The sequence below is a fragment of the Paralichthys olivaceus genome, chromosome 11, assembly GCF_024713975.1.
Source record: "Paralichthys olivaceus isolate ysfri-2021 chromosome 11, ASM2471397v2, whole genome shotgun sequence".
In the NCBI taxonomy this organism is placed as follows: Eukaryota; Metazoa; Chordata; class Actinopteri; order Pleuronectiformes; family Paralichthyidae; genus Paralichthys; species Paralichthys olivaceus.
The window spans coordinates 17,098,079-17,119,921 of NC_091103.1; the positions used below are offsets into that span (position 1 = coordinate 17,098,079).

Sequence of the window (21,843 nt, forward strand, 5' to 3'; positions counted from 1 at the left end):
AAATCATTCAGTTCAGGTAAAACAATACCACAAACCATACTAGCAAACTAATGATACATTATAATATGGCAGTGTTTCCTGTCAAAGCCAAGTTGTAGTGTAGAAAAGGAAAAATAGAAAAAGCCGCTTAGATAGTATATTGTCCATTTTGTATACATATGACTTCATGCATAGAAGATCTAATTGCTAAACTGATATTAGCTTAAAACCATGAACACCTTTGAAACTAAAACAAAAGTGTTTTATATTCTGGAAGGTATAGCGAACAAAAGTAAAATGTACAATCACTATAACCTTACCACAGACTGACCTCAAAGTTTTTCATCAAATTTTGAGAGGCAAAGTTAAGTTTAGGTTCAAGCAACATTCATACATGTAAATGGTTTGGTTTGTATTTATATATTTACATAAATTCCATGTGAGGAAAATGCGTGATACTTAAGGTAGATAAGTAGTAAAAGAGAAAGACATTTTCAAGTAATGCACATGCAGTTTCAACACGGCCTCTGTTCCTTTATGTTCTGTGGGAGAAAGCTAGGCAAACACAGGGAGAACATGCAAACTCCACGCAGAAATTCAAACTAGGGACCGTCTTGCTGTTAGGGGCCAGTGTGAATCACTGCACCCTGATGTTATTACAACCAGTATCTAGTGTTTCGCTAACAATTCTAAATGCAGTGCATCTGGTGCATTCTTGTATGTTGCAGTGCCACTGCTGTTGTTATGTCCATGTGAAATAAAATAAACTAAACCAAACTACCCGACCTCCAATTGCATTAAAATTGAAAGAAATACATTATCTGAGTTGCAGTAAAACATTTTAAGGGGCCGTGTTGTAAATGCTGCACAGCCTCTTAGCATTTTGTGAATCTTCCACAGTCTTTTAGTTTTGATCAGATGAGCTCTAAAGAGTGTCCTTCCTTTATATTCAGCTAGGTCAGCTGTCCAGCACCTGTTCTGTGCAGACAATAGAGGCCATGCTTCCCACAGCAGAGAGGCACGACGGGCCCATTTGAAGGACACTCAACGAAGAGCTCCAAGGAGATGCAGGCCAAGCATTTAGTGGTTCTGCAGTGAGGATAAGATAACCAGATATGCTAATAATTCCTTATCTTACATGAATGGGATTATGACTGGGGGGGGCTCTGGTCGTGCTGGCCGTCTGAAAGCATTACTGCTGATAGACGTCAGCGGTTTCAGCAGCTGTTGAGGCCACAGCTCATCACTGGACGCAATATGACTCGCTGCCGCTGTGCCTGCAGGAAATGTTTCATTTGACGGCGTTAAGTGCTAATTCTGTGTCTGGGCACTAACAGAGGTGTAAATTCAAATGATCCACATCACAGATGTCCATCAAGTGTCTCTTCTCCCGCTTTTCTTTTTCTGCCTTGTTGCTGCAGTCTAAGCTCTGACAATATACAGAATGGAGAACAATAAAAGCCAAAGAAAAAGGAGCATGTGTAAACATAGCAACGTTAAATTAAAGACTGGAGGATGTGTGTGTTAGTACAGCTGTTTTGCTCTTGTGCCAGATGAAAATGCTCTAATAAGACAGGTTTTGGGGTCTAACAAGAGTGTGAAGAGTGTTGCAATGAACCAGCAGTTAGAAGACATAAAGTCATACATGCATGGACGACTATGACATGACCATTAACCATGTAGAGAATGGCACTAAGCCAATAGATCTGATCTAGGAAAACTATGACTAACAGGATTTGGTGCAAACTCCTCAGGTTAGACACATGTATTAATATGCATGGTATTTGTTCATTATCTGAAGGCAGTCTGTACATTACGTCTCTCAAACATACACAACAGCTAGATTACACATTCACACACTCTCTCTGAATACATTAATACCTACACTCGACTAATGGAATCAAACATCTTTTTTGCATGTTTAAACATTCTATCCAAATCCAGAGTAACTTTATATTACTAAGTGGTATTTTATTCTACTTTTCAAGCCCTGATGTCCAAAAGTTGCATCTCAAAGATGTCAATCTTGCTTTATTTATCATTTTGTAACCTTAATTCTTTAGTAAGTTGTATTTTCACACTGTATAGGCCATAAGATGCATGAAACTAAAATTGCAAACAAGGCTTTTGACATTATTCATCAATTATTATAAGTTCCATCTCTGCAAATGGATGTTCTTATTGTAATGTTAGACACAGAAATATGTAGCTGTTGCAAATTCATTAAACAATCTATAAAAGGTTTTTACTTTATGAAATAGCTTGCATCGAGTGTCCAAGGAAGGTCAGTCAGGTGTCTGTGTTGTAAAGATTATAAAGCTGTGAACTATGAGTTTTGACTTAAAGGTTCAGTGTGTAGAATTTTGTGATATCAAGTGTTGAAATTTCATCTTGCAGCTGAATGCCCTTCACCTCACCCTCCCCTTCCAAACATGAAAAAGAACCTGTGGTAGCTTCAGTTGTCATAAAAACTCAAAAAACCACTACTGTAAAAAACATGGCGGCCTCCGTAGAGATGACCCCCTCGATGTAAATATAAAGTATTCAAATATAAAGGGTCTTTTCTAGAGTAAAGAAAACTACAATTCATACAATTTAGATTAAACGAACTAGCCAAAACATCATGAGGATTATTCTACATTAAATATCTGCCAATAAATCCCTTTCACTTAAATCTTGAACACTGGACCTTTAATGGTGCCAATAAGATTTACTTAACAGTTTATGTTTTTATAATAATTTGCAAAGAAATCTACTTTTACTTTACTTCCATAATTAAAAAATGTTTTGCTTCCCCTGTATGCATGTTTGAAACTACTGGATGCCTTTGGCTGTCTGTTCGTCCAGTAGGAAAATGTAGGTGATGTAATTTGTAAAAACAACTTTACTTCGTGGGATTGAAAGTTCTAAGAAAAAACGTTCTCAATTATGACACAAGGTAATTAATTAAAAAATAATTTAATATCAATATATTTATATCAATAGATGTATTTCATTTAAAGCAGCAGTTAGTGTTTTTCCTCTCTCATTGTCACAGGGAGAAATGATCTCTCAGTTCACAGTTCAGTGTCTTGCTGCAGGTGCTGTTGATGTCTTCAGGAGGAAAACCAGTTCTTCAGATCTCCGACCACATCAGTCCTGCCTCTGCTCATCCTCGTCGCCTTGCAGGCAGTGCAGTAGTGTTCAGCCCACTGCTTTGGCCGGTACAGGCTGTAGCTCCCCCTCCAGTCCAGGTGGCGCCTGAGGCGGTCCGGGTTGCCTCTCAGCATCAGCAGGTACCGTGCCAGGCCCCGCACCGTGGGGAAGTCGTCCACGTGGATGAATGCCTCTGGACGCAGGAAACGCTCGTAGTTCTTCCTGGGCGGACCTAGGACCACCGGGACAGCGCCAGCCTGCACCGCGTTCCACAGCTTCTCCGTGATGTAGTCGGTGTGCTGCGAGTTCTCCAGCGCCAGGTAGAACTGGTAGCGCCCGATCAGCTGCGTCAAGCTTCCCACGCCGCCGTCGTCTGGCACCGGTCGCCCCGCGTGTCCGTACACATCCACGTGGATGTACCGGCGGAGCTTGTAGTAGAAGGCCACTCGTGCGTGCTTCTCCGACCAGTTGCTGACGACCCAGGCCACTAGGCGGGGCCGGCGGAGGTCTGCGCCCGAGGGTCTGTGGAGCGGGTGCGTAAAGCGGTTCTGGATCATCCTGGTTTTACGTACACGGGGGATGAGGTACCCGTACGGCAGGAAAATATCCGAATCTACCCGGTAGCTCATTGTCAAATTGAAAACTCCCTCAAAGAGCTGCAGTTTGGGTGTGTGTGACGGGGACTCGTAGTTCATCCATATCCACTTTTGCCCTTGCGGACGCGGTTCCGGTGGCAGCTCAGCAGAGCCGGTGGCGACATCCCGGTGGTGGACAATCAAAGCGTCCGCCCGCGGATACGCGTTCTTGTCGTCGGTGAGCGTGCACCCGGGGACCTGAAAGAGCGCGTAGCAGTCCGGAAGTTTTTGGTGTTGGCCGAACGGATGAGTCCAGATCAGGAGCGTCACCGCACGGCTCTGCTTGGACTCGACCTCTTCCAGCGTTAACGGGTCCGTTAAGTAAAGCAGGCCGATTACCAGGTGTAACAGAACAACTGTGATGGCCACGCACGCAGAATGAGTTCTTTTGTCAATAAAGCAGTAACACATCTCTCCCACCGGGACCAACCAGCCCGGAGCGCGTGTCCGCTGCTGCTGCTGCCTTCGCATTGACGCCTCTGCAGAGTTCAAACACGTCTTAAAGTCGAGCTGTGTGCTGTCCTGTGTCCACCAAGACGTTTACAATGCAAACATCAGTGACAGAGTTTATTGCGTCCTGCTGGCACACCTACATGCCCTACTTTGAAAGTGACTACCTGAGCAGATAACTTGAAAGGCCGGTTTATTATCGAAGAAACCATTAACTGTCCACTGCACAAAGCGTCCCCGAGCATTGTTGTCTCCTGACTGTCCTGCACTAAACACCGTTGTCTGGTTGATTTCAAGTTGCCTTCTTGGTCAAAACAGAGTGAAACCCATTTAGCCTCTGAGCTGTATGTGTGTCCAAACATTTGGACGTGGCACTGCTGGTTTGGAGTTCCTGTTACTGGAGAATGGGGCCTTTGTGAGGCCTGCTGCCTCCCAGGCTCTATTAGGTTGAGCAAACACATTCGCTGCAGGGAGGAGTCCCTGCTGATGAAATAGGCAAGACTCGTCCTCTCCTTACTTTTTAAACAAGACATGGTTGTATTCAGCTACTGATTTGGACTACTTTAGAATAAAAGCACTTTAGTTATGGCCAATTAACTCATATTGAATGAAAAAATCAATCAGATCTCATGGGTTGAGTGTTGAAAACTTCAGGTGTTACAACACACACAAGGCAGTGATCCTCATAGAAAACGCTACACAGGCCCTTCACCACCAGGTGTCTCCATACACAAGCACAAAGCAGCCTGTGGAGTGCAGTGACATTAGGACTCATCATCTCCAAACATACATGTTTAATTTGTCCAATGAATAAACATTTCAGCCGGATATTAGTCATGCAGCAGCGAAGCTTTGAAAAGGTTTGTCTCTGATGTTTTATTTATCAGCTATGACCCAGCATCGCAACTCCCTCTAACCAGAAATTGTTAATGTTAATAAATGATTCAGTTTTAATTTGGTGCTGGAACCTAAACAAATAAGATGAGGGGGAGGATAAAGCCCTGCGATGGTGACACTACCTGTGTAGAAATGGATCAGCTGCCCAGGTTGTTTGCCTGCGTGTGGATGAATTCTGATCAAAAACTCATGAAAAAATGATGAGACAACAGGGTTGGAGATGCTGCAACTGTGTGTGGAGTGTGAGCTCTGGTGGGCAGGAAAAACACGCCGTGACTGGGACAACATTATTTCCCCCCACAGACACACGAGTATGTCATGAAGTCTGAGTAGGGGAAGAAGGGGAAAAAAATGGCAGACGAGGAGTGGGAGGAGATGAAGCAAGAAGCATGTGTGTCTTCTTCTCCACTGGGTCCTCCTCCTTCCTGTTACATCCATTCACTTTTCTGCACCGTGGAGAAGCAAAAAAAGAAAAGAAAAGCATTTCTTTGTGTATGCTGGTGTGCGTGTGACTAGTTATCCCCATAAGAGGTTTTGTATTCTTTCTGCATTATTTATCCTCCCTTTCATCTGAACAGTTCTATTTTCAGCCGATCATTTAATGTCCTGCCCGGGGTTATCTTGTGTTGGGAAGAAACACAGCAACTCATAAGTTATGGATACATGCTGAGGATCCACATTATACACATGCGCACACACACATACAGACACACGTCTTTCCTCAGAGGTGACTGAGGTCAGGAAATGACACAATGAAGGAGTCTTGTTTATCTTCTTCCAGTTCAGCTTTTTAATTGTTTTTAATCCTACGTGGCACTAAAGCATGCAAATGCTGCAAGAAAATGTGCTATAATTAAAGCTGGACTGATTGGTGATATGGTGACATTTTGTTTGGCTCAAATTATAGCCGTGGAGACGCACAATGCTTGGCATTTATGTTTGCTTCATCTTTTCTTCCTCTCCCTTGTGCAAGAAAATAACTTTTGTTGTTGTCAAGCTTTGCCATTTGCTGTCGCAGAAATAATGGAAAAAAGAAAACAGTCTCGCTATATTTCATTACAGCCTCATCTTTTAATGATAGATTGATTGAGAGAGAGAGAGAGAAGAAAATAAATAAATAAATTTCAGAACCATCTTGGAAGCCATCTTTGGATGATAGATAGATACATACATAGTTAGATAGATAGTTAGATAGTCTCACTACATTTGACTTTTTGTTTTCTGATTTGTTTTAATATGTTTTATTATATTAGGCTGTTTTAACTGCGAAATATCCTGTGTGCAATGTGTTCTTTTTGACTGATTCAACTTTCATATGCTAACCAAGAGTAGCACATTTTTAGTGTGTTTTGTACAATACAATTGAATCGATTTCTAAATGTATACTGAAGGAACTTTATAATATTAAAATAATACTGCACTTAAGAATGATGACATACACAAACTGTATATTTTGCGTATGTTTTTCCCATTTTCCAGATTTGTGTTTACCTCTGTCCTGCTGCCTCTAAAAGGTGATGCCAGTGTGTATCACTGCACATCAGTGTTTTTCTGGGTGTGTGAATCATACCAGAACAGAGAGAAGCATTCAGTTTTTGATGGGACCCCCAGGTCTTCACTCATCTTCCCTATTGATTTTCTCTTGCCTTCCTTTTTGCACTCCCAGGGGACGGGATGTCTCAATTGGTCCCGGCCTGTAAAGGAGAGCGTGAGCGATAGAGAAACCAATAGAAGATGAGGGAGAGAGAGAGAGCGGGGAAAAAAAACACAAATGAAGGGAGAGAGAACGTAGAGGAGGGAGAGGCAGGAGGGGCCTGCGGGCGCCCTGATCACTGAGGCCCTCTCTGACCCCTGACCTTGATCATGACCTCAGAGGTTACCCAAGAGGTCAGAGGTTGTGTGAAAGTGCCACTGCGGCGATTCACTCCACTGCTGGGTGATGATGATCTTATACCGCCTCCCCAGCCTGTCTGACATGATCAGTGTTGGTCTCCGCCCGCAGCTCCCAAGGGCCACACATCCATCTCTAACCTGGCCACACAAGGCCCACTAAAAGCACCTTACAGGCAGAGTCAGTGAGGAAGAGGGACACAAACAGAGAAAAGAGGGAAAGCTAAAGGACAGAAAGGTTGTTTTATTTTGTTATTTCCCCTGTAGCTCAGTCAGGGTATAATATCATTTTTTAATAGCAGCACTGACACAAGGAACATGAGTTTATTTTACTGTTTTAAAACTTCAACCAAATATACTGATCAGATGAGGCTAAATCTAAATTTGAGAGCCTCACACACTCCTTCTGCTGTCAAAATTGGGCAATTCATGCCATTTGTTCTGCTCTTTAATTTTACAATATAATGTAATAAAAAGAAAAGTGCGGGGGGAGGGGTGCACAAGCTTCTAGAGCAGGAACATGATAATTTGTAGGTGCATTGATAGCTCGGTCTCTTACCTGTTCCAACTTAGACTGGAGACCTCCCGCTGCTTCAAAGAAAACCAGAGCTATGTGTTGAAATGCAGGTCTGACAGTATAAAATCAAATGATTCAAAGACTGCTTTGAAATATTTTCAAATTGTTTTTTTACTGAATAAAATCTAATCAAATTTTTGTGTGAAGCAGAGTTTAATTAAAAGTTTTGCTGAAAGATTTCGGGTAGAGTTTTCATTCCAATTCTTCTGTTTGTTGTGTGATTAAGATCATGTTCAAGTTCAGTTCATCGGTCATTATGAAGTATTATGGGCTCTACTTTTACCCCCACCAAGGAGGTTTTGTTTTTGAACATATTACACAAAAACTAGTGGATGGATTACCACAAAACTGGTGTGGTATGGGTCATAGAAAAACCTTTTCAAACTTTGGCATGGATCTGGATCAGGGGGCAGTTCCAGGTATTTTTTGTTATCGCTTTCTCTAACATGGCCCGACAGACCGTTTTTTGTTGTTGTTTAGATTTTCACTGATTTACGCATGGAATAATTCATAGATCTTGATGGAAAAAAACAGACACATTATGGGAATTGATATCTATGAGTGACTATAAGACTGCACTTTACTGAGTGCTGTTACAAAATGTGTTCTTCTGGGTAAATATATAGAAAATAAATAAAAGTTTTTAATTGCATCTATCTAACAATTCGTACAGTATTTGAAGCAAATAAACATTAGAATCTTGAATGTCCAAATTAAAAAGTGAACCATATTGATTATTGGAACATTGGGGGAGTAGAGATCAAATAATTATTTCTTACCAATGACTCATCACTTGATATACCTCAGAAATAATCACTATTTATACATCACACTTGCCAGATAATATCAACTAGCTATTAGCCAAAGTAGCTCCAATGAATTTGTGGTGAAAAATCTGTTTCCATTGACCCTGCAGCAAATTAAATTGAATTGAGAAAAGCAACGACATTATGGTGTCAATATTTTTCATACACAGTGACAGCTGGTTTATATTATTGGGGGGTTTCAATGCCCTGGGTTGAATAATCTTATAACAATACTTCTTGATACAAATGCCATGAATCTTGCAGTTACTTTCAGGTGATATCACTGATAAAATAGTGTGAAGTACTTTCAGATTTACAAGTTATAATAACATCTTGGTTACAAAAATACATCATGTTTCTTTTAGTTGTGTGTCTCAAGGGTGATTGTCAGATTTATAAAAAAGCATGATGGACACACTGCAGAGCTGCTCAGCCAGTGTGGATTGTCACAGACCTGTATTTCTGGTTTGTTTTCATAACAGGTAGCGTCACAAGACAAGCAGGCCAAGCCAGGATAAACATGCTGCAAACTGGAAAAGACATGACGGGATAAAACACACAGATCCATCAGTTCATTAACACATCTAATCAGCAGAGTATTTATCACACACAGTATCTTAGTGCAGATCAATCGCTCCTTCAACTGTTTTCTTAAAGAAAAACACAATATGGTTACATAGCAACAACTCATGCCAAAAATAATAATAAACATGCTGCTAGTATGCCTCTATTCATAATGATATTTTAAAGCAGTTCTCCCTGTTTGAGTGATTGAATGCAAAGTACGAGTCTGTACATTTTATTAAAAACTTGTGACTGGGTGTGAAGGGAGATTTAATGACTGTAATTCACTGCATTATGTCTATAAATGAAGTACAAAATAAGGCAAAACCACTAAAGCTGGATGTCAGCTGAGCACTGAGCCCCATTCATACCGAGGGAGGAGGGAGACGCAAAATCAAATCAAGTAATGACCTGAAAGTTGAGCTGATTCAAAACACTAAAATGGGCACCTTTGTATCCCAACCAGTGAGGCGTCATTATCTATGGCAAATTCTCATGTTATTTTAAGTGAGTGTAATTCAAGTGCAGTGGCTGTAAAGAAATGAAAATGATTGGGGAAAAAGAAAATAAAAGCTATGGAATATTTTTGGCAAAGTTGGAACTGATACAAAGGGTGTAGGGTCCAAAACTCCAAAGTGTGACTTCAGGCGTGGATTTTCCACACATCCAGGCCTCGCAAACGTGCTCGGCGAGTCAAATTTAAGAAGCCACAAAGTGCTAAAAATGAAAACAATGTGCACAGCAGATGTGTTAACCTGATAGACCTGTGCAGCTGGGCTCTGGTGTGGAGGCTGATGCTGAGGAGAGATGAGTTTTTTAGGTGCATGAGGCCGTATACAGCTTGACACAGGAATTTAGAGCACTCCTTCTATACAATGTAATTAGAGATTTTTTGCATATCCCTCTGAGGCACATCCGCACACTGAGGGGGTCAGAGGACATGGCCAGCAGGAGGGACGCCTCAGGAGCAGCCAGGGTTCAGTGCGTTGCTCAAGGTCACTTCAGGAAAAGATACGTATGCACACTGACACTGTAACCACCGGGCCGTCCCTGCTGCATTAATGACTTGACTTGATTAACAACACAGCAATCTGATTTGATTAACTAATCTGTTTAATAACTGTGTTGCAAAAGGATGCCTTAACCAACCAGATCAGGCTTATACTATCTGAATCTAATAATTGTAGAATGACAAAATCATGAACCAGGAAAATTCCCTGTGTAAAATCTAAGTCCACTCCATCTTTTACCAATTCTTTAGATGGCCAAGTTCAGCAGGTCCTCTCCAGCAAACCTTTGTTGAACATGCAAAGCTTTACATTATGGATCCCCCCCTAAAATTAAAAGGATCATATAACACAAACATGTATTCATTTTTGTAATTTGTGTTGAATGTCTTATCAGTTTGTCATATTCGTAGTTTGGATTATTTTTTTCCAAATGAATTAATTTCCCTCGTGATCAATAAAGTATCTATCTATCTATCTATCAATTTGTCTTAATATATATTACATTATATTTTATTTAGTGAAATTGTCCCTCATATTCTACTAAAAATCTTTAACTTTCAAACAATAAAACAAACTCAAGGGATGTAATATTCAGGTTGCTGTGTTGTTTTTTGTTGGAGTGTAACATAACAGTGAGTGTTAGCTTGATGTTTTACAAAAATCCTTGTTGTTACACTGAAAAGAAAAACAAGTACATGCTTATTTCTAATTCTAACAGTTTTAGATTTGTTTAATTTGCAAGAACATTGATTATTAATAGACAAAAAAATCTATAGATATTAAATCACGTTATTTCCCACAGGAAACTGGTCCTGAATTCAATGCTTCCTTGGTGGAATTTTCTTTTTCTTTTTTTCCTTTTTTACATATGGCTCCCAAGTAGCCTCCTGGCATTAATTCTGTGTGATCTTTGCTCTCCTGCTCAACACAAGACAAACCGAGCTGAAATACATGAAACATGCTCATCTGGCGCTCGTGTATTCCAACGTGATCACTTGAACAATGATTTAAACCCCAGCTCGGTTATTTACCTGTAATATCTGAGTGTTGATAAAATGCTATTTAAGCAATTATAATGGCGTTATTAAGGCAACACTCCCGCGCGTCGACTCCGTTCCGCACGCCAGCTGTTGCCGGGGTGAGCGGTGGGAGTGGTCCGGCCCGGGTGTTCCGGCCGCCCGGTCCTCTCCACTGAACTCCAACCCCCGCGCTCTCTATCAGCATCTCATTCCTGTCTCAATATGTCTCAAGATGGCGGCCAATGCAGGATCGATGTTTCAATATTGGAAGCGCTTTGACTTACAACAACTACAGGTCAGTTCCGCCTCTCTTTACACCGTCTACCTCCCGCTCGCCTCGCTCGCCTCGTCCGCCTCTCCGGCCGCGTTTCGCGGTGCCCTTTTCTCCGGCGGCCGCCTCGTTATGTGTTTCGGAAGGAGAACCCAAGACCTCTTCCTCGCATTGATGAAAGTGGCTCTCTCGCTGATCAGAAATTGATCCTCTTTGTTCAATTCAACATCGATCGGACACTGCGACTGGGCAACGCCGGGGCGACGCCGCGGGGATGCACCGCGATAAAAACAAAACGGCGGCGCTTCTTTTTTTCATTTTTTATTTGTAGCCGCGGAGCTGCTCGTCTCGCTGCCTTTTATTGCGTGTTCTTCAACTTTTACCGGAGCGAGTAGCCGTAGTTAGCCCGACGCTTTAGCCGCTGTAAGGTTGGATCATTTAGGGGGAAAAAAGAAGTGCGACTCATTATACGGTGGCGCTGTGGTGACACCAGACACCAGCGCAGACACACGACAGCTTGTTTTCTGCTTTTATTCCTACACACAAATGTGAAGTTTACTCCACCGAGCATGAAAACATTAGCAACCTTATCGGCTAGCGGCTTTTTCGGAGCAGTTATATTGAAGTCGTCTCCGTGATCGTGGTTCATCAACTCGGTGGTTTTTTTTTGTCGGTTTCCTCTCGTCTGACGGCAATTATACACACACGGGTTTTTTTACAGACATTGCCACGTCTGTGGAAGTGGACGGGACAGTGTTTGTTGACGCGATGTAATCACATGAATATAAATAGTAGAAACACGAGCGATCGTGACCTTGTTGGTTTTATGATGAACTCCGGCAACGTCCCCAGCCGCACGCACGCCACTAATCTCGGCGTGCACGGGAGGAAGATCCACGGCACGGTGAAGGGACACGAGTGGGGGGGAAATATTGGGGCCTGGGTGAATATAGCCTGTGTACATTATAGAGCCTGTATGACCCATCACAAGACGCGCAGACAATGGCACTGTTGTGTTGTTGTTTTTTTTCCTGCCGTGGCATTTAACGTGCATTGCTGAATTTCAAATCACAATTTATGAATATTAGCATCCGTCGTCATTAACATAAGATTGCATTATGCAGGCTGCACCCCCCCCTCATCTACTCCCCACAATTGTTCATACATTATTTTGTGGCTCGCACGGGGGGCTTGGGATTTAAACTTTTATTTAGGTCATGATGCCCCTATGACTGTGGAGACAAAAGGACAGTGAGCAAGTCTTCCCAGCGTGCTTTGTGTTGCACTTATGCCACATCACCAAGGCTCCACTTCTCCTATTTATTTGATCCTGTTTGGTCCTCCTACTCGTGCCCCCTTGTTCATGCATTATGTAAAACATTTCAGACTGCTTTCTCTTTTCTTTCCTGCACTATCTATCTCCCACCCCCTTCCTGCCACCCCCCCCCCCAATCTTTCTCTCCCTCACCCCCCCTTCCTCCCACCCATCCTTTTTTCATTTTTTTTCTTCCTCCTCTCTGGCCCTTCACCCTGCTTTCACCCATTTCGCCCTGTTTGAACTGGTGCGAGTGAGTGTGTGAATTTGTCTGAGATCAGTCCCTTTTGTGTGTGTGTGTATGTATGTGTGTGTGTGTGCGTAGATTGACTGCCAGCGCGGACAGTGAAGGCACTGCCAGCAGCCAGGACATGAAAAATGCATCGCATAAGTTTGTGATAAGGCCCTGGGTAATTATGGCAAAGGCCCCTATCACAAGCGATTAGTCAGGACAGTGAATCTGAGCGTGTGCAAAAAGGCTGGCGGTTGGCAGGCCTGTCTGCAGGATAGGAATCAGTCGGAGCTGGTGTGTGTGTGTGTGCAGAACTGCTCAGAACATTCACTGTCTATTATTGATGACATCTTATTTACTCTCCCTCCCACTGAGAGGCTCCTAGAGGAAAGCCTTCAGAGGAGAACCTTTTTTTAATCCCTTTTTTGAGGATAATGTGAGGTTAGCATGATATGATCACCGTCTGCCCGTGGCCTTGTCAGACAATTGTGTTCTAATTTCCGTCTTCCTTGCGATCGAACAGACAGCGTGCACTTAAAAATCACAGTCTGTTTTGTGTACGCGAGAGGCAGCAGCAAAGGAATGGGTTTTGTCTGTTTCTTTTGATGATGAAAATCCAACCCAACCTAGTTGTCAGTAGCTTTAAGCCATCGTAACGTCTATTCCTCAGGCTCCAACTGCTGATGTTCATTAAAATCTTATTTGATCAGTGTGTCCTATTCCCTGTGTGAGAAACTAGCTAGGTGGTTGTTACAGGACAGAGAGTGCTTTGAAACAGCACAGCGAGCTGTTAACTTGTCTTCTCTGCGTGATTTTTTTTTTCTCTTTCCTCCTCTCCCTCCCCACCACTACAAACACAAATGGGTGCAACAGTGATGCTTTTAGCAAGGTCTCGTACACTTGCAAAATGGATCAGTGATTCAGAGATGATGGCAGGGTGACAGTGAATTACAGATGGAGGAGGTTTTAACGTCTGTAATCCCTGTTCGTCCATTACAGAGTTGAGTTTCTTTAGAGGGGATCATCACTCTTCTCTCCTGTTGTTTTTTCTCTCTCGTTTTTTTCTCCTTTTTTGACCCAGTCGAGCAGTTTTCTAGAACATCGTGTTTCTACTTGACAGCGATGAGAAATTGCGCTTCATTATGGTAGAGCCATAACAAGATATGAGTGAATAGCTGAGCTTAAACCTATACTTTTTATGTAAGCTTGGGAAATTAAGACCAGACCTGGCTGCTCTACACAATCCCCAATTTAGGCCCTAATAGTCTGCATCTCACCTCATAACATTTCTTGGAAGAAAGCACCCCAGAGCCATTTTGAAAAATAGTTCACTAGTGGACAGCTAAATAGTGACTTAGATGAAAGCGGATCTAGATCTTGTTCTTCTTCACCACTTACTAATGGGTAAATTTAGGAAAAGGCTTTTGTAAGCTGATCCCAGAGCTGTGGTCAGTGGCAACCTGAGTGGTTTAAATCTCATAGCGACTGGCCCGCTGTTGTCTGCAGGAGTTTTAGTGTTAATTTATGAGCTGGTTGTCTGAACTCAGTGGTGGGATATTTTTACCCCTCTGTTGCTGCACAGGCTGGGGGAGCATGGAGGAAGGGGCATCACGTCATGCTTTTACTGTAGCCAACCAGTTCTCTGCCCAGTGACAAAACCTGGCATTGGGACTAAGGTTTCACTGTGTGTCGGTGAGTCAGAAACAGGGATGAGTGCATGTCAGGTCTTTTGGTCTGCCCTCGGTCTTCCTTGGTCGGGACTCTTATCATCGTACTTGTAAGAGGTTACAGTGTATCCTTACGAAGGATAACCTCCGTACCACTGAGAAGAATGTTCGGCATTCATAAAACCGAAAAAAGTTTTCATATACCTTATCAGTGACTAATTCTCAGCAGAGACCGATACTCCCCCAACTCCTCAGTGGTTTAGTGCACGTCACTCTCAGATCACTCTTAACCCTCCCTCTGCTTTGGGTGTCTGAGTGTCTACACCAGACTCAGTTTATCTGATGTGATACATTAAGTAAATACATTGCACATTTCACATTTGAATACTTAATGGGTCTTTTTTTTTTTTTTTACATTTGTGTGTTTAAAAGAAATTTTGACCAATGTCATTTGATGTTTGAACAAAAGATAAAAAAGCACTTAAGAGACGTCTAAAAATAGTGGAGATGGAGACAGTGGCTCTTAATTCAGGCTTTATGCAAAAGTGTTTGACAGGCTTCCTTCCACAGTTTGTTCTATTAGTTTAAATAAGAATAAAACATGAGACAGGTTTTAGAATATTTCACTGCTAGGCGTCAAGATGCTCCAGGTGAGAATAAACAATTAAAATATTCTAATATAAAATAATATAACAAAACAATAGAAATCATTGATAATTTTCCGGATCACAATGTGTTTTTATATCCTTTTATAAGGTGATGATAATTTGTTGCGGGTTATTGAGAGATATCTGGAAAGAAATTACTCCACAAAGACAACCAATACAGTTACTTTTTTGGTGCAGTGACTTTTGTGTCTTCCTCCACTTTAAAATGTATCGTCACTACTACAACAAGAGTTATTATGAGCAGTTAAAAATTAAATTTACAGTATTCCTCCACAGGCCAATTGTGTACACCACAGCATAATAGAGAGGCCTATAGCCCATGTAAAAATGTCTGTATCTGGCTTCTGTCAAAGCATATTTACTGCTTTCACTTAATTTAATAACTTTTTGACTTTTTAATATTCCTGAAACATACTGAGACAGAGTGGTGACATTTTCTGGGTGGAGAGCAAGCAGCCTGTAATGTAAAGAGGTTTTTATATCTATCATTATTGCTTCGCTTTCTATTAAAATCGAACTATTTTCGAACTGAATTTTGCCACAAAAGCATCAGTTTTATCATGCACACTCTCTCCTCATTTTTCAATTGAAGAAGTTGGAGCTTTGGGCAAAAACAGCTATAGAATAATTTATAGTCTTAGTTTATATCTAGCATGTAGGATATCGAACTTGTGGTATTCCTTTATAAACAATTGACTCAATTTGTTTTTTATGACGCCCCCCCCAAAATAAATATATTGTGTTATTAGGACATTTATTTCTATTAAAGTCAAATTTCCTAAACACTTGCATTTTGCTCACACCTTGAACCTTTCAAACTACACAAGTTTATAGCTTTAAATAAATCATAAAAATAAAAATGTCTTTAGGGGCGGTGTGACAGCCAATATTTTTAGGTATTTTATGTCTTGGCTTACAGAGTCAATACTTAAATAACATTTTATTAATTTGGGCCATCTGTGCTGTTCAATCTCTCTGCAGGCTACAGGGTGAACTGCTTTTTTACAGCTGGAAATCAGTAACTCACCCCCCCATTTTTATTGTGCATCAAAATGTAATAGAAATAAATATTTAATGTGGCTCCTAATCACCCCCAAATCTTGATGTATTGTCTTCATGTTCCCCACTGCTGAATAGTTAAACACCACAACTACACAGAGAGAACCTCCACCCTACAACCAGCAGCTAGAACACAGGGGGCAGTTTCCAGAGACCTATTTTCAAGTGGCAGGCATTATTTACAGACCCACTTGGAGTCTCTCACCTACAGCATCATAGAGTTTCACCGTATCTCATGACAGAAGCATCCATTATTCCGCTGCTCTGTATTCCAGCAGAGAGAGCATGGGCTTCAGTGACTGGACACTTCTCTTTAGGCTCCCCTGGGAATATACAGGCTGTTTCCACTTGTAAGTTTCAGGAGGCTGCCCACTTTATTTGAAAATCAAGCGTACACTTGAAACAGTGCCTCAAAGGCCGATGTAATCTTGTATTGTGATATTAAGCCCAGGGTTTTCAGTAAACAAATCTTGCATTCCCAAGGGAACATAGATGTCTGTTCTCGTTCAGAGATGCCTGTTAATGTAAGAATGCACACACACAGTGAGGTGCAGACCATACTCATATATTCAGCAGAACAATCAAATCGCACTTTTCTAATGCTTCCTTTTTTACCTTTCAGCTGTCATGACTTTATCCATCTTACCTTTGTCAAGGTTTATATAAAAGTTCAACTTTCCATTAAATTGTTGTCGATGTTGCTATTTTCAGAGATATTACTTCAAACCAAACATGTTTTCATGACTGCAGATGTTTTTTAATAAGTATCAATTATTTTATCAATCAATTTATCAATCATTTTGATCTACAAATGTCAAAAAATAGTAAAGAAAAACCTTCAAACCCATGGCCTCAAACCTAAGAAACATCTTCAGTTTAGAATTATATGAAATGCAGAAAAGCAGAAAATCTTTGGTTGAGAAGTTGTTACCAATGTTTGGCAGTTTTACGTGAAATAATTACTTTTACGTTTAATTACTTGTCAAAATTGTTGCTGATTGTTGGTCATTTGAGTAATTTATTTTACATTTCAGTAATCCATCATTCCTTACCATATTTTCCATTCTCCAGAGTCTTTTTACACACGCAGTACATGAGGATTGAGAGAAATGGGGGAAACCTAAGAAATGTGCGGTGAAACTTTGACTAATGACAACTTGGGTTAAAAACTGGCATGAAGCAGCCAGGGAAATCTGAGCTGTTAAACTGTTTGATTGGTTGTTGAGCTGCAGATTTGTGATGAACCAACAAGCCCAGCCTGGATGAGACTTTCAGTATTTTGAAGAGTTAAACAAGACGTTAACATGGAAATATAAACAAAGGCAATGGACCAGAAAATGAAAACGTCCCATTTCCACAAGGTACCACATATATGTGATAATTTAGACCCGCTGCAGACCAGACGGTCACACACTGGGGGCCAGTGTTCGAAACTTTTTTGACAAGTTTGGCTCGAGTGCACCGCTGAGCTTGGAGCTAATGCCATGCTTCATTTTTTTCCACAAAACGCGACCCTCTGCCCGCTGAAGTTTGTTCAGCAGCAAATACTCCACGCCCTCCAGCGTCTGGTGTAGACAAGCTTTTGGTCAACCACTTGCCCTACCTATTTTAGTGTTGTTTATCTCACTGTTATCAAAGAGTCTGGGCTAAATAAGGCCTGAGGATGCTTCTGTGCAAGCCTTACCCCACCTCAACTCATGACTCCAGTATCAGTGTCCTGTTAGATCATTGACCATAGGTATTGAATTCTAATAGGCCTATTGGTGTGTCCTAATGGCCCATGTATTGAATTATGATATTGGCAAAGGCTGATGGCCTCAGGATTGAATTATGATATTGGTGTGCTGCAAGCTAATGGTTCTTGGTATTGAATTATGATATTGGTACACTTTGATGGTGTGGGGACTGAATTATGATATGGCTTGCTATCTGCTAATAGCTCACTCTGTGTAATTTTCAATGTCAATCATGGGTTCAGTTGCTAGATCCATCGCTGGCCTTCAGGCTCAGCACATCAGTCACAAAGATGGGAATAGCCTTCAACCTTTAGCGTTACTTCTCACTCTAATTTCTGTTGCTCTCTCCCATTTCACCTGCTTTTGTGTTGTATTCAGTCTGTCCAGGAGTTTAAGATTTTTCTTTTGTATGTATTTTATTATTTAAAAATAAGGCTTAGGCTAATGGAATGCAAGGATAATTGTCTATAGCTTTACATCACCCCGAATCTCCTCTTATTCAGCTTTTAAAAATAAGTTATAGAATGAACCTTTACCTTATAAGTCAATACCTTGATTAAAATCACTCTCTTGCACTAGTTCTGTTGACTCATTGTATTAAGGTAGTTGCTGGTATTTTTCTCTTCTCCTAAATACTTGCATGTATCCTCGCAGCTATAAGAGCAATAAATGTTGGATGTAATAATAAGCCACCACCGGTTTACAGCTGTTAGATTAGCCAAAGAATTCTATTGATTTTCTAGCCTTTGTTCATTGGCTAGTCAGTAACTCTGCGTGGATTTGGCATTTTAATACAGCACCTTGTGTTATAAGGAGCCTAATGTTAAAGTAATGGAATTGTAATGGCTCTGAATCGCAGCTAACTTCATTTCTGTAAGTGCCCACACCTTCGCAGTGTTTATGTTGAGCTCATTCCCATTTTGGTAGTTTAAAAGCAACCAGAGCTGTGATGGTCCTGCTGCCAGCTCACAGAGTAAATGGACGGCCTGCTTCTGTGTCAGCCCTCTAAAAATAACACAGACTGCCGGCTGGGCTCAGCAGAAAACTACCGCCGATTATGATGATTCAACTACCCTGTATTCACAGGTGCGTGCATGTTGGATGGGGGTGGGTTATGCTTAACAAATTCTTCTCCCTTTAGTATGGTATTCACTGATTTAGCTTTATGTCGTAGGTTGGTAAAACTTTGCTCAGTCAGACAAAGTTGGAAGTCACTGCAGCGCTTACCACACTAATTTAAATTATACTGGAAATCAGATTAAATGGTTTTGACTATAAGTGTCCTGCTGTAATAGCTGCACAAGCTTTGCCGAATGTAAAAGTGAAATACTAGCAGCTCCATGGCTTTGTCCAGAGAAACATGGGGCATTGTATACAAATGACGCAGACCTGTATCTGTTAAATTCATTGAGCGTCCTCAGACGGCATCTTAACCTCTCCCTGATCTTTGACCTGAGCAGCTGTCTGACTGGAGCCAGGGTTCAGAGGTGGTCTGACACTGCAGACCCCTGTATGACCCAGGCTGTCTGACTGGTCTAACCTTTAGAGCTAACAGATGATGACTTCACCATCTGCCTTGCCTTTAACAGGTCTAGCCTCCTTGAACTTGAACTTGTTTTTACATGGAAAGAAGGGGGAAAAAACAACAACTTAAGAAAGCAAATTGTCTCATAAGTAGACAAGGGTGTTTGTCTCTGCTTAGATATTTGTTTTATTTTTAAAGGATGACCAAATTTTAATTTAAAAAGTTTCAAACTTAAAAGTTTATGCTTACATATTGTGTGCTCCTGCTGTCTTTTGAATGGCCCAGTTTAAAAGAATAAACTGGATGTACCTTGCTAAGCTCTGTAGCTTGCCATCTCCGTTTTTAAAAGTGAGAGTTGTCCTCTTGAGAAAGGGGGAGGGGAATGTGTGTTTAGTAGACACAGGCTCATCCGCTGACTGCTGTCTGACCCTGAGTTCAGCGGTATGGTTATTAATAGGCCCAGAGGCCTTAACTTCCAGGAGGCCCTCTGATCAGCTCCAGATGTGGAATGAGAAAGGACAATTCTACATTAGCCTATCCATGTTTCACATGAAGCAGAAAGTGGGGAGATAGGCATTTGGCGAGACTGATAAAGTGTGAGGGAGGGAGGAAGGGAGGGAGAGGAGACCTTTCCACAGCAGGAGTGTGTTTAGTGAGTCTTTGTTTTCATGTGTGTATGTTTTTTTCATTTATTACACTCTGCCCTTAGACCAAAAGACCATAAAACGTATGGCATCACCATGGTGACCATAATAACTACCTATAAAACAGCGTGTAAACTGTGAAATAAGACAAACAGACCAGAACAGCCCTGACTGGCTGGCTGGCTAACTGACTGAATGGCTGCCTTCCGCCATAAAACTATTTGAGAGCCAGACTGAAGGAATGCCTTGGAGGCTGCTGTGGCTGTCACGACACATGAAAGGATTAGGCTCTGTGTTTTATCTCCTCTTTATCTGATGGTAATGGATAAGCTGAGTGTAGCCTATCATCTGACGCTTGGGCAGGGGGTTTGATGTTTTAGTAGGGTGACGGTTTGTTGAGTTGACCGCTTTGGTCTATTGATTGCTGTTTGATGGTTTTGATATGTAGGCTGTGTGGAACAGGTCAAGTCTTTTATGCATTGAAGGCTCCAAATAGCTTTTAGCTGTCCTTCACTCCCCCCATTACTCTAGTGGTTCGTTTGATGTTTGGATCAATCAATAGAAAGAGCCGGAGCTCTTACACATGCGCCATCCTACTTCCCACCAAGCTCAATTCCTCTTCCTTCATTGTGCAGGCTTTATATCACATTCTCTCAACACAGAATAAATGATATAATTACAACCCATTACTTAGCCTAACGTAAGCTAATTATTCTGTCATTACTGTAAGGATTAGCTATGCTCATTCTCCCCCTCTCACTGTGTTTCTCTGCCTTTCCTCTCAAAAATCGTGCAAGCAGAGCAGAAAACTCTTACTCATAAAGGCTGAGTAAGACTTAGCCCCGGGCCCTGCACTGTTGACGTTGATCATATAGACCGTGGGTGTCAAACTCAGTCAGAAGGCAAGGCCATGCTAGAAAATAGTGACAGCATGTCCTGGACACATTAAACAGTCTGGATATATCTAACCTAATGGGGCATTTTGATTTACGTTGTTAATTTATGTGTCGAAGTCAATGCGCTGCTTTTATAGGCTATGGCACGACTCATGCTGATGTGTCATCATCAGGCGTCTAGAAAATTACTGGAACAAAACAGATAGACGGAGCTAAATTAAAATGTGGAAAAAGGGGCATCATGCGGAGCTGGGATTTAATGAACCAGAGGCACATGAGAGTGATGCACACTTTTTTAGTGTCCTGTCACTGTGCCAAGAGCATGAAGCTTAAATGCATGTCTGCGTAGAGTCCAGCAAATCAAATAGGGCAACAAATTGAGAACTGATCAAACCTCAGTACAACTTGCTCTATTGTTAAGGGTTCATAGAGGTTAATTTTAAGCTTAATGTGAGTGTGATGTCTTCAACATTACAAAATTGCCAGCCTGCATCTGTGACTGCCATTATCCACCTATAGTTACTTATATGTGCATCTGATGTCATAAACTTAATAGTGGCAATGTTGTATTGTACAATTGCTTGTCGGAGTCCTTGGGCCACAGCCTTGTGTATGCGCTTTGGGCCTGGAGAGTCTCACTCGTCTTCCAGACTTGATTAATCCCTATCGCCCCTCTCCATGATCGCAGTTTCCATTTTTTAGTCCGTATCTGTGCACTCATCCCCTCCCCAATCTCCTCTCACTGGCACAGAATAGCTTCCTGGCAGAATGGAGGCATTAATTCAGGGATGAGAGGTGTGATAGTCTCTCGCCTCTCTCTCTCTCTCTCCCTGTATCTCTGGGTCTCTCTCTCCGTCTCCCTCTCTCT

At 41.6% G+C, this 21,843-nt stretch overlaps 2 protein-coding genes across 6 annotated transcripts in view; one reads left to right on the plus strand and one right to left on the minus strand.

Moving 5' to 3' along the window:
• Positions 1–2,921: 2,921 nt before the first annotated feature.
• Positions 2,922–4,359, minus strand: LOC109630101 (alpha-(1,3)-fucosyltransferase 4-like). The gene has a single exon (XM_020088113.2). It carries the CDS (start codon positions 4,218–4,220, stop codon positions 3,075–3,077), a length of 1,146 nt encoding a protein of 381 aa, XP_019943672.2. The 5' UTR covers positions 4,221–4,359; the 3' UTR covers positions 2,922–3,074.
• A 6,738-nt stretch (positions 4,360–11,097) lies between these two features.
• cux1b (cut-like homeobox 1b) overlaps positions 11,098–21,843 on the plus strand; it is a 62,004-nt gene continuing 51,258 nt past the window's right edge. For all 5 annotated transcript variants that reach the window (XM_069534333.1, XM_069534330.1, XM_020088267.2 and 2 more), the window contains exon 1: positions 11,098–11,257. In XM_069534333.1, coding sequence (XP_069390434.1) covers positions 11,195–11,257 — 63 coding nt within the window. In that variant the 5' untranslated portion in view covers positions 11,098–11,194. The remainder of the gene's footprint in view (positions 11,258–21,843) is intronic.

What these genes read in the sequence shown, in the direction of transcription:
- LOC109630101 (XM_020088113.2), bottom strand. Translation starts at nt 4,220, where the DNA reads ATGCGAAGGCAGCAGCAGCAGCGGACACGCGCTCCGGGCTGGTTGGTC.